General features: G+C 32.0%; 1 protein-coding gene across 1 annotated transcript in view; it reads left to right on the top strand.

Moving 5' to 3' along the window:
- The window catches only part of LOC143202650 (uncharacterized), a 28,460-nt gene extending 14,931 nt beyond the window's left edge, over positions 1-13,529 (top strand). The window contains exons 5-9 of the mRNA XM_076414306.1: positions 3,840-3,953; positions 5,913-6,689; positions 9,977-10,255; positions 12,680-13,175; positions 13,264-13,529. Coding sequence (XP_076270421.1) covers positions 3,840-3,953; positions 5,913-6,689; positions 9,977-10,255; positions 12,680-13,175; positions 13,264-13,433 — 1,836 coding nt within the window. The 3' untranslated portion in view covers positions 13,434-13,529. The remainder of the gene's footprint in view (positions 1-3,839; positions 3,954-5,912; positions 6,690-9,976; positions 10,256-12,679; positions 13,176-13,263) is intronic.
- Positions 13,530-14,757: the final 1,228 nt, after the last annotated feature.

The following is a 14,757-nucleotide window of genomic DNA, read 5'->3' as shown; positions in this document are numbered from 1 at the left end:
AATCGTTAGTAATAACTAAAGAAAAATAAACAACCCGGCTTGTTGGCGCAATGGTAAACGCGATGGGACCGTCCTCCTATTATTGCAATATCCGCGGGTTCGAATCCCTCTGGGGTATAGTTGTAAATTTATGTTTGCGATTGTTAAAAATTTATGAATGTTCTAGGCAAGAGTGTAAAATCCGATAAGGAAAATGATCCTAGTCATGTCAGTAACCAGGCTGGGTAAGACAGGGGATGTCTTCTGGGATGATTCTAAAGTTGGTCACTCGCCAGTCGGTAGGCTTAATGCTGAGGAACGTGGTTCAGAGTCCACGTTAAACTTTAGGCCCAGTCCAGATAGACCCATAGTTGGTAAAAGAAGACTTTAAAACATATATAAAGAAAAACCTTATTTAATCTATCTACTAGACGTATATTATATTCTTCTGTATACACAGAATTTATTAGATACATTTTTTTGTGATAGAATTGAGCTAGATTACTTTTAAATTTTTAGTGAGTTTCTTATTTACTTTTTGATGTCGGTTCAATTTTTTTGTTAAAAGTATTTTATTTTTCCCTTTTTAGTGTTAGATATTTACTCAACAATTACACAGTTATTTAATTTAATATTAGAATGGGTAGGCCAAGTAAAGGTGCAGCCCGTAGAAAGAAAAATAGGAATAAAGAAACAATGATTGAAAATAAGGAGCGCTTCAGGCCGTGGGGTCCGCTACCTAGCCTAGATTTTTTGACAAATGTTGTTGTTGTTGTTGTTTGTGACAATGATTTGACAACTAAAAAACAACAAAAAGTCATTGTCACCGCCGGGAATCTAACCCGCGACCTTCGTTCCGGAGCTAGGCTCTTTAACCATTACATTATAGAAACAGCTGTCTACTATATTTCTACGAAGTGTTATATGCTATAGTTAGTGTTTAAAATATCGGAACGACTTCCGATTTTCCGTCACATTAGCTCAACAATAGCATTATACCCAAAAATCTGATTATTTTAGTTAAAAAATATGTGAAAACTTTGTACGCGCTTTTGAAATTTAAGTGGTTTCCTCGATTTACTAACCAACCCCTTTCCCAACAGATCCTGATATGGTTTCAATGGGACCACTTTGGAAGTGCACTCTTTCAAATACACTCTTTCTTGCCCACAATTGACAGAGAAAACAGCGAATATACATTAAAAAAAATATAACATATAAAGCCGAACATAGAACCTCCTCCGTTTTGGAAGTCAGTTAAAAAAAATGCTAAAAGTATTACAAAGTTAAGATTTAGGTTACTTAATGTGCCTAAAAGTGCATTTTCTTAATTTCCGCCTCAATTACTTTCCGGAAAATCTGGGAGAAATTAGTGAAAAGCAAGATGAGTGCTTAGACTCTCAATTATATCAGATTACTGTTAGACGTTTCAGTGACACCTTCTATCGTCTATTCAAAGTATTTTTATATATATACGTCATGGATATTTGTGACGTCAAAATATCGCAATGTTGCCGGATCCACTCTGAATTTTAGTTCAGTTTGACTTTGATATACAAGAAAATTCTAATCTAAATAAAATAATTGAACAAAAATATTATGAAATATAATTTATTTTAACATTATAGTAAATCTAAAAACTACAAATAGTTATACAGCCAGAATTATTTATAGGTAAGAGTCAAAACATCTTATCACTATTACTTTTAAGAATTTTGTATACGTCTGACAGCTGGACACCGTCCGGTTGTCAGATGTACGCTAAATTATTTAAATATTAGTTATAACTACTACAGGTTATAAAGCGGCAAACCTTATTTTAGCCCTTTGATGATTTTGATCAATTTTAAATCCCCCCGTAATATATTATTTTGTTTGAAAATGCCGGAAACAATATATATTTTGGGGTCACAAATTGACTGCTGCTTTAATAAGTTATTTCGAAAAGGAACGGATAATGAAGGCCCCGTTGTGCCCGTAAATTCCGTTAGAGAGGTGATTAGTAATGATATTAAACACTATAATTTGCTACAATTTTATTCAAAATGTGTTAAGCGTGTTGCTGCTGCGCTGAATGTTAGTGTAGGTACTGTGAATAACATTAATATTGAAGTCTATTCGAGATCAAATATACGAAATGTATAAGAACAGTGATTACACAAAATAATGAAACTTCCAGACATAGCCTTAAAAAGAATTCAATTTTTAAAGGCATTCAATAAGACCAGGGAAGGTACATTATTTCAATTTGTGTATCGACAACAAACATTTATAGAAAAAGGTAAAAGTTATAATAGCATTTGATTAGGTTTTGTTGATCATAATATTTATTAATAATTAATTGCAGATATATTTTTACTCATGCAAGGAATAAGCATGTTTTTATTCCTGGTACAGAATTAGTGTTTTACTTCAAATCTAAGGGCAACTACCATAGATAAATGAATCAAAATATGTTTTTGTTATGATTTGGAAATCAATTGCTAAAAAACCTGGAGGAACCATCAGTTATTATTTTTAAGTGGATAAGACATACAGAGGAAGTAATTGATAAATGGTGGATCGTGAACATGTTTAGACAGATTGGAAATTAACAGTTTAGTGATTGCCTTAGACAGTGACTCGGTAAGTGAAAGTGACTAAAGGAAACTTTCAGGATATATGATAATGCTGGAAATTCCTGAGACAGAGTGATGAGAGTGGAAACAACAAAGGTATGCAGATAATTAATAGAATATAATTAGAAAATGGAATTGTAGGGCGTGAAATATTTGTGTGCGCAGATATGATTGTAATTGTTCAGAATTAAACATGAGCATTAGGTTAGAATGAATGAGGAAAGAATGAATACTAACTGTTTTGTAGATATGGTAAATGAATTAGGTCGAATTGATTATTTTTATCAAGAATGGTGTACACAGGTAGTAGCAGAATAAATTAAAAAAATAGAGTAATATCAAGATATCTTGACAAATAAACACACCATCGAGAGTAACAAGAACTAAATCTAAAACGGTAAATATGCTCTCGAATGAAAGCAAAATACATTACTTTGTTATACAATTGTTAATTAGGTGGGTTAGGCCTCCAGGGGGATACCACTACTTAAAAATATGTGCTTAGAACTTTACCTCATGGTAGAGTTGGTTGGTGTGGAAAAGAGTTAAATGTAAATATAATAAAAAAAACTCTAACCTACAAAATATTATACATTTGTTCTTAATTGTAGTTTTTGGGTCCTTCGATAATATATGCGTTAGATGTAGGATAATTTTAAAATAAATTATATTTAAAAACAGTATTTTTGTTTAATTATTTTATTTAGATTAGAATTTTTTTGTACGCCGAAGCAAAAATGAACTATAACTCGGAGTTGTTACGGCAACATTGCAAGGTTTTAACGTCACAAATTTTGATGACGCATATATAAAAAACTTTGAATAGACTATATATTTTCCTACAAGCGAAAATCTACAAAGAAGCCTCATTAGGAACAAGAAAATATTTTATTGTATGTTAGTGGATGTATATTAGATAAAGAGTATGTAGAGTTAATTGTTTGTAATATAGGTAATATTTTACTAAACTATCCTGATTTATATAACTCGTTTACATAGTTACCCAAATTATCAAGAAATAGTCATTCATGAAACCGATTTCATTATTTTGCCATAAAACCTAAACTGCTCTTTTTTACAGTGTTATGTTATTAATCATTTCTATTGTTATAATTGTTCAGCAAAGATAAAATAAATCATATTAAAACCTATTGAATTGAGATAATAATTTTGTTGCTAATTATAATAAAATAATCCCTATAATGTTGTTTTGATTATTATTTGCTTTTAATTCTTTTCAAGGTTACTGAAGCGCTTTGTAAAGAGCAACAAGATAAAATACAAGCCTTATGCGACGAACGAGATGATTTGAAAAAGAAACTGGAAGCCTGCATGAAGGAATTGGATAACTTTAAGGTAACAGCATAATTTTAGTATAAATATAGAGCAAAAGACCTTACGTAAATACCATTTTTCTTTATAATTTTAGCGGTTCTTATGTTGCCTAGCGAGAAATAGCGGATCGAACAAGTCTAAATTTTCTCTTTGCTATTGTAACCCCTTTTGTGACTGCGAATAAAATTGTCTAATATTTTTGTCATTTTTTCCTTCACACAAAAAGAAAATTGCAAAATACTTCTGTTGCTGCTGCATGATCAGTCTAGCAAAAGAAATCGTTTTAAACAATAATTTGTTATTTTTCGTTTATAATAATAACTAATTATTTAGAAAATCTTAAGTCTACGTAATTGAACTAACTATGTACTGCTTAAACACTACTTAAAAAGTTTTCACTAGCTAAGATATTTGTTTTAATGATGTTATTAAAACTCGGCTTTCAACAACAGTTGAACAACAGTTAACACTTAAAATAACGTTGTATATCCTTCCACTGTTGTAATTTTCATATATATTTAAATCTCCATACTTTTTCAGATAACGTGGTTTGATAACTATACCAATTAGAAAGAGTTGTCTTTTTAGCCACTGTTAAATGTATTTATATAATAACAGGTTTCTGTATAGATACATAGGTCATCCAAGTTACGACCATAAATTTTGAACTAACTACACATTAATTTCCACTTCAGCTTGGTATATCCTAACATGTTCAAGTAGTTTCTTATGTTAGTCTAAAAAATTCTTCGATAGCTAATTATCACTTGTAGTCGTCTTATAAATGAAATTTACATTAGTAGATTTCATCATTTAACTTCATTTGTCTTTTCTTGACCATATCGTTAATATTGTGGCCAGCTGACTATAGTTTGTCTGAAGCTGTTTTAACATCATTGTTTTAGAGAGTAAGGCAATCATTCCATTATTATATGTAAGGATATTACTGCTAGAGAGCTAGTACAATAATGATCTAAAGATACTACACGTAGTATACTAGCAGTAATGGATTTTAAATCTAAATATTTGCCATTATGTTCTACTCTGAAGCGAAGCTTCATTTTAACTTGAGCCATATCTCGAACATTACATTCTTAATACAATGTTCTTTATCGAATGAGGATGGGCTTATAACTATCACAAATTTCCCATCCATTTGCAGTAAGATTTGTATATATATAATATATTATTTTAATATTAATCTATAATAAATTATAATCTCTATAATAATGTTGTATAATGAGAGTGTAATAAGTATTATCGGGAATACATATGCCTTACATAACACATTACACATGCATTACACAAATTCTAGATAGTTTCAAATATTTGTGGTGCCTTCATAATCGACCACAACTCTTGTATCTCGACTACTATCTTGTATTCAAGTAGTTTCTGACGAACTGTGTATCAACATTTGACACCGAGATGATTATCATCTGCCAAATATTGACGGTTGCAATTACGACCAAAAGAGCGATAATAGCCTGTATTATAATATTTATTTTTCTATGATATGTGCACCACCAACATTGAAAATTCTCCTTCTATTGAATTAAGGATAATTTCTGTATTTTCTTCTTAGTTAAAAATCTGTCTTAAAATACAATGAGTCATCATTTTAAACATCAATTCAATTTCGTCCACATAAGAAAATCTTTAATTAACAAAAATATATATCCAATATATACCATTCTATAACTTCGATCTCATCATTAACTTAAAATTATAACCGTATACGGATATTGTCGTTTTTCGAGTATGAAAATTTACGATTCACATAGATTGACCACAACAATCCATAGTTTACAGTACAGATAATAATATAATATTTATATAATAAATCCATCAAATTAACTGTAAATAGAAGTTGATCGAAACAAGTTGTTGTATATTGAACATGCAGTAGCAACTAATTTGCCATTTTTATTAAGGATATCTTTAAATTAAAATTAAATAACGTTTCTTTTGCTCGACTAGAAATTGCAAACAGTAACAAATCCTCTTCCGCTGTCTTGCCAAGAAGAGATCGCTGCCCTCGAAGCCGAAATCAAGATAATGAGGAGCGGTAACCCGTCACCGGAAGAAGAGGCCGAGATCATCAAGAGAGAGGTCGAGGTACTAAAGCGGTACTGTAGCAAACTGAAGGAAGTGGAGAGCGAGAATGTGAAGCTGAAAGAGGAGCTCGGTAGCCGGATGGTGTTGAAGTCAAGTGAAAAGGATTTAGAAACGCCGAAAATGGATGCGTTGAAGGATAAATTGGAGATTTTGGAGTCCCTGACAAAGGAACGAGACATGTTGGCAGAAAGGGTTAACTACCTGGAGAAGGAACTGAAACAATATAAAGATGTACCTGATAATGTAGAGTTGCTCAAAAACAGATCAAGCATGTTGGACACCGTCCTTGAGGAACGGGACAAATTGAGCTTAAAAGTGAAAAGTGTGAAAGATATGGAACAGGAACTGGCTAAGTATAAACTAAAAGCTGAACGGGTAGATGATCTGGAACGCGAGTTGAAGAACATGTCCAGGGGTGACCGTTCTTCTGGCATCAATATAAGGAAGTCTAAATCGATGGCGGATAATCTGGAAAAAGAGCTACAGAACGTTACATCAGAGAGAGATGCGATGTCGAGGAGAATTGACAGCATGAAAAAAGAGATGGAAAATCAGAAAGCCAAAGCTATGGAAGCGGAAATGTTGCGATTAGAGAGGGATAGGCTTCAAATTAAACTCAATGAACTCAGCGATTTGCAGGTAACTAAGACAAGACAAAGTTTTTTTATGGACGTACTTATTAGTACAAATATATATTTATATAGATAGATTTATCGGAGTCATAAGTTGTCGGTTTAGTGATTTAAAAAAAACACAAATATGGGTTTGCTTCAAGAAAGAAACAATAAATAATATAATAATGCAATAATTTTGCAATTGGCTAGATTATGAAGCAACGAATATTATTTTTGGGCCTAATATTTTTAAAGTTAACTATTTCTTGCCATATACCACAATTTCCCCATATTTTTCATCAAATTCACTTAAATTTGTATATCATCCACTGTTGGAACTAAAGATGCCGAAAAAATATCGTTACTTATGGCCGATATTTTTTTGATCGATATATCGATATTTTCGAAAGCCAAAATTTTTCGACATTTTTTCACAAAAATTAAATATATTTTTTAAACAAACATATTAATATTATGTATAAAAAAATTAATCTAATTTTTAAGTTGGCAATTAGTTTTAAAGGCGCAGTATATTTTGGTATTTAATTTTAAAGGTATAGTTTATTCTGGTATCTAATTGTAAGGCTTTATTAAATATATCAATATATATTACAAAAAAAAGTCAATATTTTTTTTCTTTGATATATCGATATACATATTTTAAAATATCGAAAACGATATATAATTATATTTAAAAATATAGAAATTTTTCTCGGTGGCTGACACCGCTAGTGGGAACCATTTACTAATTAAGGAATGCTTTATATGAATATGTTGAGTGTAGGTGAACTTCCAATTTCAGGTTCAAGAGGGATTTTTCAGGTAACCGTTTTTGAGGTAGCATTTTTATTTAACCACAGTAAGGCTTGTCCTACAAAGTCTTTGCCCAGTAAATGATCTTTCATGATCAAATTTTTCGCTCAGTTAGTTTAATTATTTGTTGAGATACTCTAGGTGTTTTTTCTTAGATTTCTTTCTAGATTCTCTGTAAACTAGAGCTAAGTCTGTTTATATTCCAAAAAATATTAGAGCTACATTTAATCAAGTGCTTGCCACGGCTGATTAATTAGATAAGAAACTTGCTTTTTCATGGTACCTTGAATAATTAATAAAACCAGAGGATGGTAAGTGAGATAGGTTTGGCCGTATCTTGTCTTTCTTGAGAATATTTTCATGTTTGTAAATCTTAAAACCCTCTCAAAATAGCCTTGTGAGATGTCTAAAACCTCAATTTTATATAACGGAATGCTGTGTTCTTTTATCCTTGTTCTGATGATCGTATCGTTTACCGTCTAGTTCTATCGTTAATTTTCCCACATACACAGGAACACTGGTAAACACTTGTTACCTTTTGGAAAAAGCTTTGGCTTTGGAATTAGGCAGCGCCTGACACATTTTCGTGAATGGTTTGAATATAACTTTAATATTGTGCTACTTTAACACCTTCCAGTGCTGTCTTCAAAGAACTAGCAAATATATTTGGGTCTTATCTTCACCCATTTTACTTTTTATTCATTCAGAACGGATACTTCTTTAGGATGGGTGATGGAGTGGCATAACCTGAAGATTGAAGGTAGCTGTGTATATTTGTTGATTACCTGTAAACTTCATTCAGTGATTAACACATTATTTTCGTCGAACCAAACTACCTAAGCAAAAATATTCTTGGAGCTATACTGAATCTCCAAGTTCAAGAGGATGTTTAGATGTTGAGAATTCGGATGTGTCGGGAACTGAATAAGTTTGTTCATTCCATGGTTCCAAATAACGAAGGTCTCGTCCATATATCTGAACCGGATAAAGTGTTTTATTGGGGTTCTTGCTAGTGCCTTGTTTTTAAAATATTCTATGAAGGTGTTAAATATAGTAGGAATTGTGTTAAATATCTGGATAACGGCAGTGTTTTACTAAGAGGGAAGTGGTTGTTTGCTATTTTTACAGAATTTTCAATTATTTATAAAGTTTCATCGATGGAATCTTGATATGATATTTTGATGATACTTACAATTGGCCGAAAAGGGAGGTTAGTTTGATGGATTTTTAGAAGTCGTTATACGGACTCTTTGATAATGAAACTCGAGAAATTTAAATTCCTTTGGGAGAATGGTAGTGACTCTCTCGAACCTTGAAGTTCGGTCTTATTTAAAAAAAATGCAGATACCGTTACTGGTTAGAAATTACTTTATTGTATGCAGTTCCATTTATTCAATACAACTGCTGCTTCACCTGTGCCGTCTGATAGTATGAGATTATCCTTATGACCAAACTCTCTAAAACTGCAGAGTATTAGACGCTCTTCTCTGAGGAAATTGGAGCTTTGGCATTATGGATCACTATGTTAACCATTCGTTCCGCAATATTGCGTCTTTTTGATAGGACTGATATTTCGAAATCGATAGGAGATTGTCAACTAAGATTTTTCACAATGTTAAGGTCGCAGAAGTTTTTAGATGATTTAATTTATCCATATTCCGCCGATATCACCTCCTGAAGTCTGTCTAGAGCGTTCAAAAGGTCTGATGAGAAATAATGATTATTAGCTTAATCTTTTATCAATTTAAAGGAAACTTGTCGTGGGAACTTTATCATTTGAGAAATGGTCTTTGAAAGAAATTCGGGATTATTTGGTGAAGAAAGAAAATAAGTAATTTCGTTAGGTATATGTGTGCTTTATAACGTATTGTTATACGGAATCTATTCACAAATTCTGGCCTTTGAGATCCTGTCGGAAATTTACGTAGAAAGATCCTTTTCCTAATAAAATTCACATGTTCGATGCACACATATCGGATCCTTTAATTTCTATTTAACTTGTTAAATTTTGTATACGACTTCTGTCCAGGGCACAGTTAATAACTATAATTAATTCATGATTCCAAATAATTGTTTCATAACGCAGTACTGAATGTGTTGTTTGCCAATCGCCATTGGAAACTTTGTTACACTAGAAGATTATGTTATTATGTAAGTCATATTTTTCATTTTTTAAATTCATCCATTATTGATATTTCTTAAATCTTTATTTCTGGGGAAATATAACCGTAAACATTAACATATTAAACCGCCTTTTTCCTTTTTTTGAATGTTAAAATTACTGTGAATAAAATATAATGATCCAAATATCTTCATATAACAGCTAAAAACTGAAAAAAACATAAATATTTCTTTAAATTAAAAATATCATCTCAAAGTGAGACATATTCAGTGGCATAATAAATATTTTCCTGATCATTTTATTATTTAAATTCACTGCAGCTTTAGACTTACCTTTCAATTACATTCAACTTAATTTGAATTTACGTATATTTACAGATTCAGCATGAAGATATGATTAACAAAATGAAGATATTCGATAATATTAAAGCGGAAAGGGATATGTATAAGCAAAAATACGAGGAAGTTTTGGAGATGGAGTGCCAGTGTGAGATGTTGAAAGCTCAGGTGGATGAAGCAAGAATTATTGGTAGAGAGCGAGATCAATTGCAGAAGCAAGTGCAAGATCTGGAAACTTGTATATGTGAACAAGAAGATGAAATCAAGAATCTAGTCCTGCAGGTTGACAGCATCTCGAAAACAAAAACAACTGCTACGGTACATGTGCATTGTTTTCTAGTTACTCTTAAAGTATTACTAGTAGATATCTTATTTTACTATTATTTTATTACATGTCACGTCAGGTATGTTTAGTATAATCTTAATTTACGAACAAATTTTTTTAACTATTGTTCCGTCTTACTTGCATTAATTGACAAGCAAGACAAGCACGGGATGAATATATCAGTACGTATTTCCCAAATATTACTAATATAACGAAAATGGAATGCACTATAATGTACATTTGGTCCAGAGAAAAATTAAGTATTTCAGAAATTAGAATTGCTATAACTTATAAAAGTATTTTGGATGAGAAACATTTCTGTCATCTGTGAGAAAACCAATATTTAGGATAAAAGTCATTTTGACTACAATACGGTTATACCCGGACTATCTATCAAACATCGATTTAAATATAAAGACGAAATTTATGTTGTTGTTTCCGTGTTTAAACTTTATTTTATAAAACCAGTTTGATTCGTGATCCTATGAAGAAATATTGATACTTTTGACGATCGAAAGATTGACGTTGCGGTGCCTGAGGCTTGCTTGTTAATCATTAATATTTGGCTAGATCTTCAGAGGTTTGCTTATTTTTTATTACATTTTTTATACTTCTTTCAAAGGTATACTATTCGAGTAGTAGTTAGAGTATCAGTAGCATTAAGACTGTTCAATAGGTTAAACTGATCTATATATATATAAATTTCTACTAATCAATTCATATTTGCTAATATGTATTTAAAGTAGATAAGTAGATAGATAAGTAAATAATAACATAAAGAATAAAATACTATGTAAGATACTCGTCAGATTCGTGAATTTTTAAATTTTTTCAATATATATATAAACCTGCTACACTTCATGAGTTTTCCATTTAGTGTTATTGAGTTATTTTACAGATGTTAGTTTAGTTATTTAATATTGAAGGAAACTAGCGATTTCGATTTTAATGGCAAGGAACGGTCTGGGGACACAAACAAGTTCGAGGTTAATTAATTGCGAGATTATGATGAGAGCCTAGATCAGACTCTCAAAAATTTTCAGATAGACGACCGGTTGAAGAGTCTACTGTTTCCGATCATTAATGAGCTGGAAAAGGTACACAAAAAGGGGGGGGGCGGTGTTACGAATTTACAGAAAATGTCATTATTTCGTTACACTGGCGAAATCCTACGACAATCTCAAAAGAATGAAAGTCATGAATTAGCTCAAGGGCGCCATTCACATCGACAAAAAAGTAGAGTATTCATGGCGTCTTGAATTAAGTCTTGAGTATGGTCATTATAATACGTAGTGTATCACAAACTGCTAAAACAGCAGGGGGACAAAAGACAAAAAATCACAAAAGACGCAGTGGGGGACGCAAGGACTGAGATAGAATGAAAATTGATAAAAACAGCTTAGATTCAGTGGAAAATGCAAAAGAAATGTGTTCCTACCACTTTAATGACCCGACCTCAGTCCCGGTACATCTACTGAGGTGATCTCTATACTGATGACCGTAGATAGACTTTACTGTCAGAATCAAGGATAGAAGTCCACGATAGGCAGCCCCTATTATATTGTTATTTTCCAAGAAAGGCGTAGGATTTAAAAGCAAAAACTGTTAGTTTAACTGTACATTTAGAAGTGACAAGTAATTAAATAGGCTGCACTAACGACATCATTGGTTAGGGTTCTAATATAAATGAAACCATTATAATATAAATGCATTACTTGTCATATCAGATCCACTATACATAACACCGATTTTTAAGAATATCTAGCGCTACATTAGTGGTGCTTTTTAACATCTCTCTCTTGAAGAAATGTCGAAAAGGATGTACGTGGTAGTTTTCACGTCTAGATATCTTGCAGTTTTATTTAAACTATTCGTGAGTATTGTCTGTATCTTCGTCCGTCAATATGTCTTTGATGACATCCTGAATTATACTATTTTGACTTAAATATCTATGTATGGAATAGTTTTTCAAGTGTTGGTGTCTCCTAATTCAATAGTCTGTGGGTGAAAGATTTAGCTATTTCATTCAATTTCAATTTACGGTCATTCAAAATCATTTTGTTGATTTTTTAAATGTTTTCGTCGGTAAAATCTTCTTTTGAGCGTCTACGGCGTTCGCAGTCTTCGGTACTCTTTTCACCATGTCTAAATTTAGTATACTAGTCCTTAATGGTTGATTTTCTTGGGGCAATGTCCGGGAACTCGGCATCAAGCCAAGTTTTTACTTCAACTGTATTTTTTCCATTCAAAAAGCAATATTTTGTCAACACGCCAAATTCACGCCTTTTTATCCATTTTTTTTCACAATAACAAAAGTTGCTTCACTCAAAATTCACTTTTCAATTGACCTGTTAATTAATTAATAATATTTTCAATATGTTACCCTTTTTTGTTGACTAATGAATTTTTTTATATAGGATCGAGTTGACACAATAAAGAAAGAACTGGAGACAAAGGATAAGTTGCTTGCAGTATCTCAAGATAAAGCGCTTAAGGTACAGCAACTCGGCAATAAAGTTAACGAATTGGAGCAACAGCTGCACAACGCCGAACACGCCATCATTCAGAAGGACTGTCGCATAAAGTGTCTGGAAAATCAATTGAGAACCAGGGCTGGCTCCATCGAGACGAGTAAGAAATTAAACAAGCGAGATTTAGAGTCAGTCGAGCAAATGAAGAAGGAATTGGCTATGGCTACTGCAGAAAATAAAAGACTGCAGGAAATTGCCAATAGAATTATGAGTATTAGTGGCGATGATCACATGAAGAAGATGATGAAGCAGTCCGAGTGCGCGGTGAAGAAAATAGTTCAGGAGCTCGGGAAGCAGTATACCGAGTGGGATCAAATGAAGACGAAAAATCCGAAAGGGAAATATACGCCAGATACACACAAATGCTTATGTAATATGGAAGGTACTTTAAAAAATTAAATAAAATCATTTAAATGTAAATCGTTTATTTATTGTGGTTGCGTCCAAATCCTCTTTTTTGACCATTGCAGGTAATTTGTCCAGTAGTGATGATTGTGAGAAACTAAGACACGAGCTTAGAGAGTTGCACAATGAAAAACTTAAACTGGAGGAATCCGTGCGGCAGATACAGAACCCGGGTTCCAATAAGGTAACCTGCGTTTGTGAAAATGATGTGACGGCACCCCGCCAGTTAAAATAATAATAACGAAAAACTATTTAATAGTTGAATAGTAGATAATGCAATCTGTCACTAGTTAAATAAATGTAAAACATTGAAATAAAAAATATTGGTGGTTGTTATGGGAACATACCCTGCTCGTATTTTTTAGTTTTAGTTTATAAAATGTGTTTTAGAAGTTTTTTAAAATGACTTTCAATTTTTAATTCCACTAACTCAATCCATAAGTTCAATTAAAAGCTGGAAATAGTTTGGTGAATAATTATTTATTTAATTTATTTGTGTTATATTTGGTTTGTTGTCTACGTTCTTGCAAATGTTATTTTTTAATAAATTTGTTGACTGAACACAGCAAGTTTATATAAGTAACAATAAGTTTATATAACAAACTATGAACACAAGCATTTTACTTATGAAAATAATACAAATGAAGCTTCAAAGAGCTCCAAAAGAAATATGTCAAGAAGAACAGGCAGTATTTAAACGAAATCACGATTACGTGTATAAGACTTTTGCACTCTGCCATTTTATAGAATCATATAAAATATTTGATAGCATAGTTGGTGCCACCTGGACTTACAAGTTGTACACTTAATCCAGAAGTATTTCTGTTCTTTTCTGAATATAGTGGATAATAGTTCACTGATGAACACTTTTTATTATCTTTCCTAATATTGTTTTCCTTCTTTGGCTTATTTTCTTTGGTTTCCACGTTCATCTTCATATGTTTTGTTTCCTTCTTTCTTGTTTTTTTTGCTTCTCTCCTAATACATTTTCAAGCGAACTATTAGTGTTTTTTGTATTTTGGAGTTGCTATTATTTTTGTATTTTATCTGAATGTTTTTTTTGCAATGGGCTTATATTGATTAAAAGAATATGAGACTCGTGAGTATTCAAAATGTTACAGGGAGCGGAAATGGAATAATTTGTGGTTCTTGTCTGTTTTCTATCTTGGCCATTGGTTCATATAGCACGTGTGATTATTCGATATTCTATTGACTACATAATGGAGAACTTAGTAGATGATGAGAAATATTAGGAATCTCAAATTGTAATTATGCTAAATGGCCCACGCTGACGCATTAAACAGATTGTGCAACAGATTCAGTTTGATGGCTTAAAGTCTGTTGATTTTCTACTTCATCTTGATTAAGATCAAGAGAACTTAAAGACATATTTTGAGCGGCAGTATCATCAAGAGTTGAACAAAATGTATCCGTAACTAAGGATGATTTAAAGTTTTGTTGTAAAAAGGATATATTCCAGTGACGTTGAATGCTGAAGCAGCGTTATTTATATTAGCAACTTTTGTAGAGGCACTGTTGAAAAGCGAAGTTACTTGGTA

This window comes from Rhynchophorus ferrugineus, unplaced genomic scaffold (genome assembly GCF_030347505.1).
Source record: "Rhynchophorus ferrugineus isolate W39M unplaced genomic scaffold, kcgeb_rfMv2 rfM9, whole genome shotgun sequence".
NCBI lineage: Eukaryota > Metazoa > Arthropoda > Insecta > Coleoptera > Curculionidae > Rhynchophorus > Rhynchophorus ferrugineus.
The sequence above is the reverse complement of the archived record's forward strand: the minus strand, read 5'-3'. Positions and strand labels throughout refer to the sequence as shown.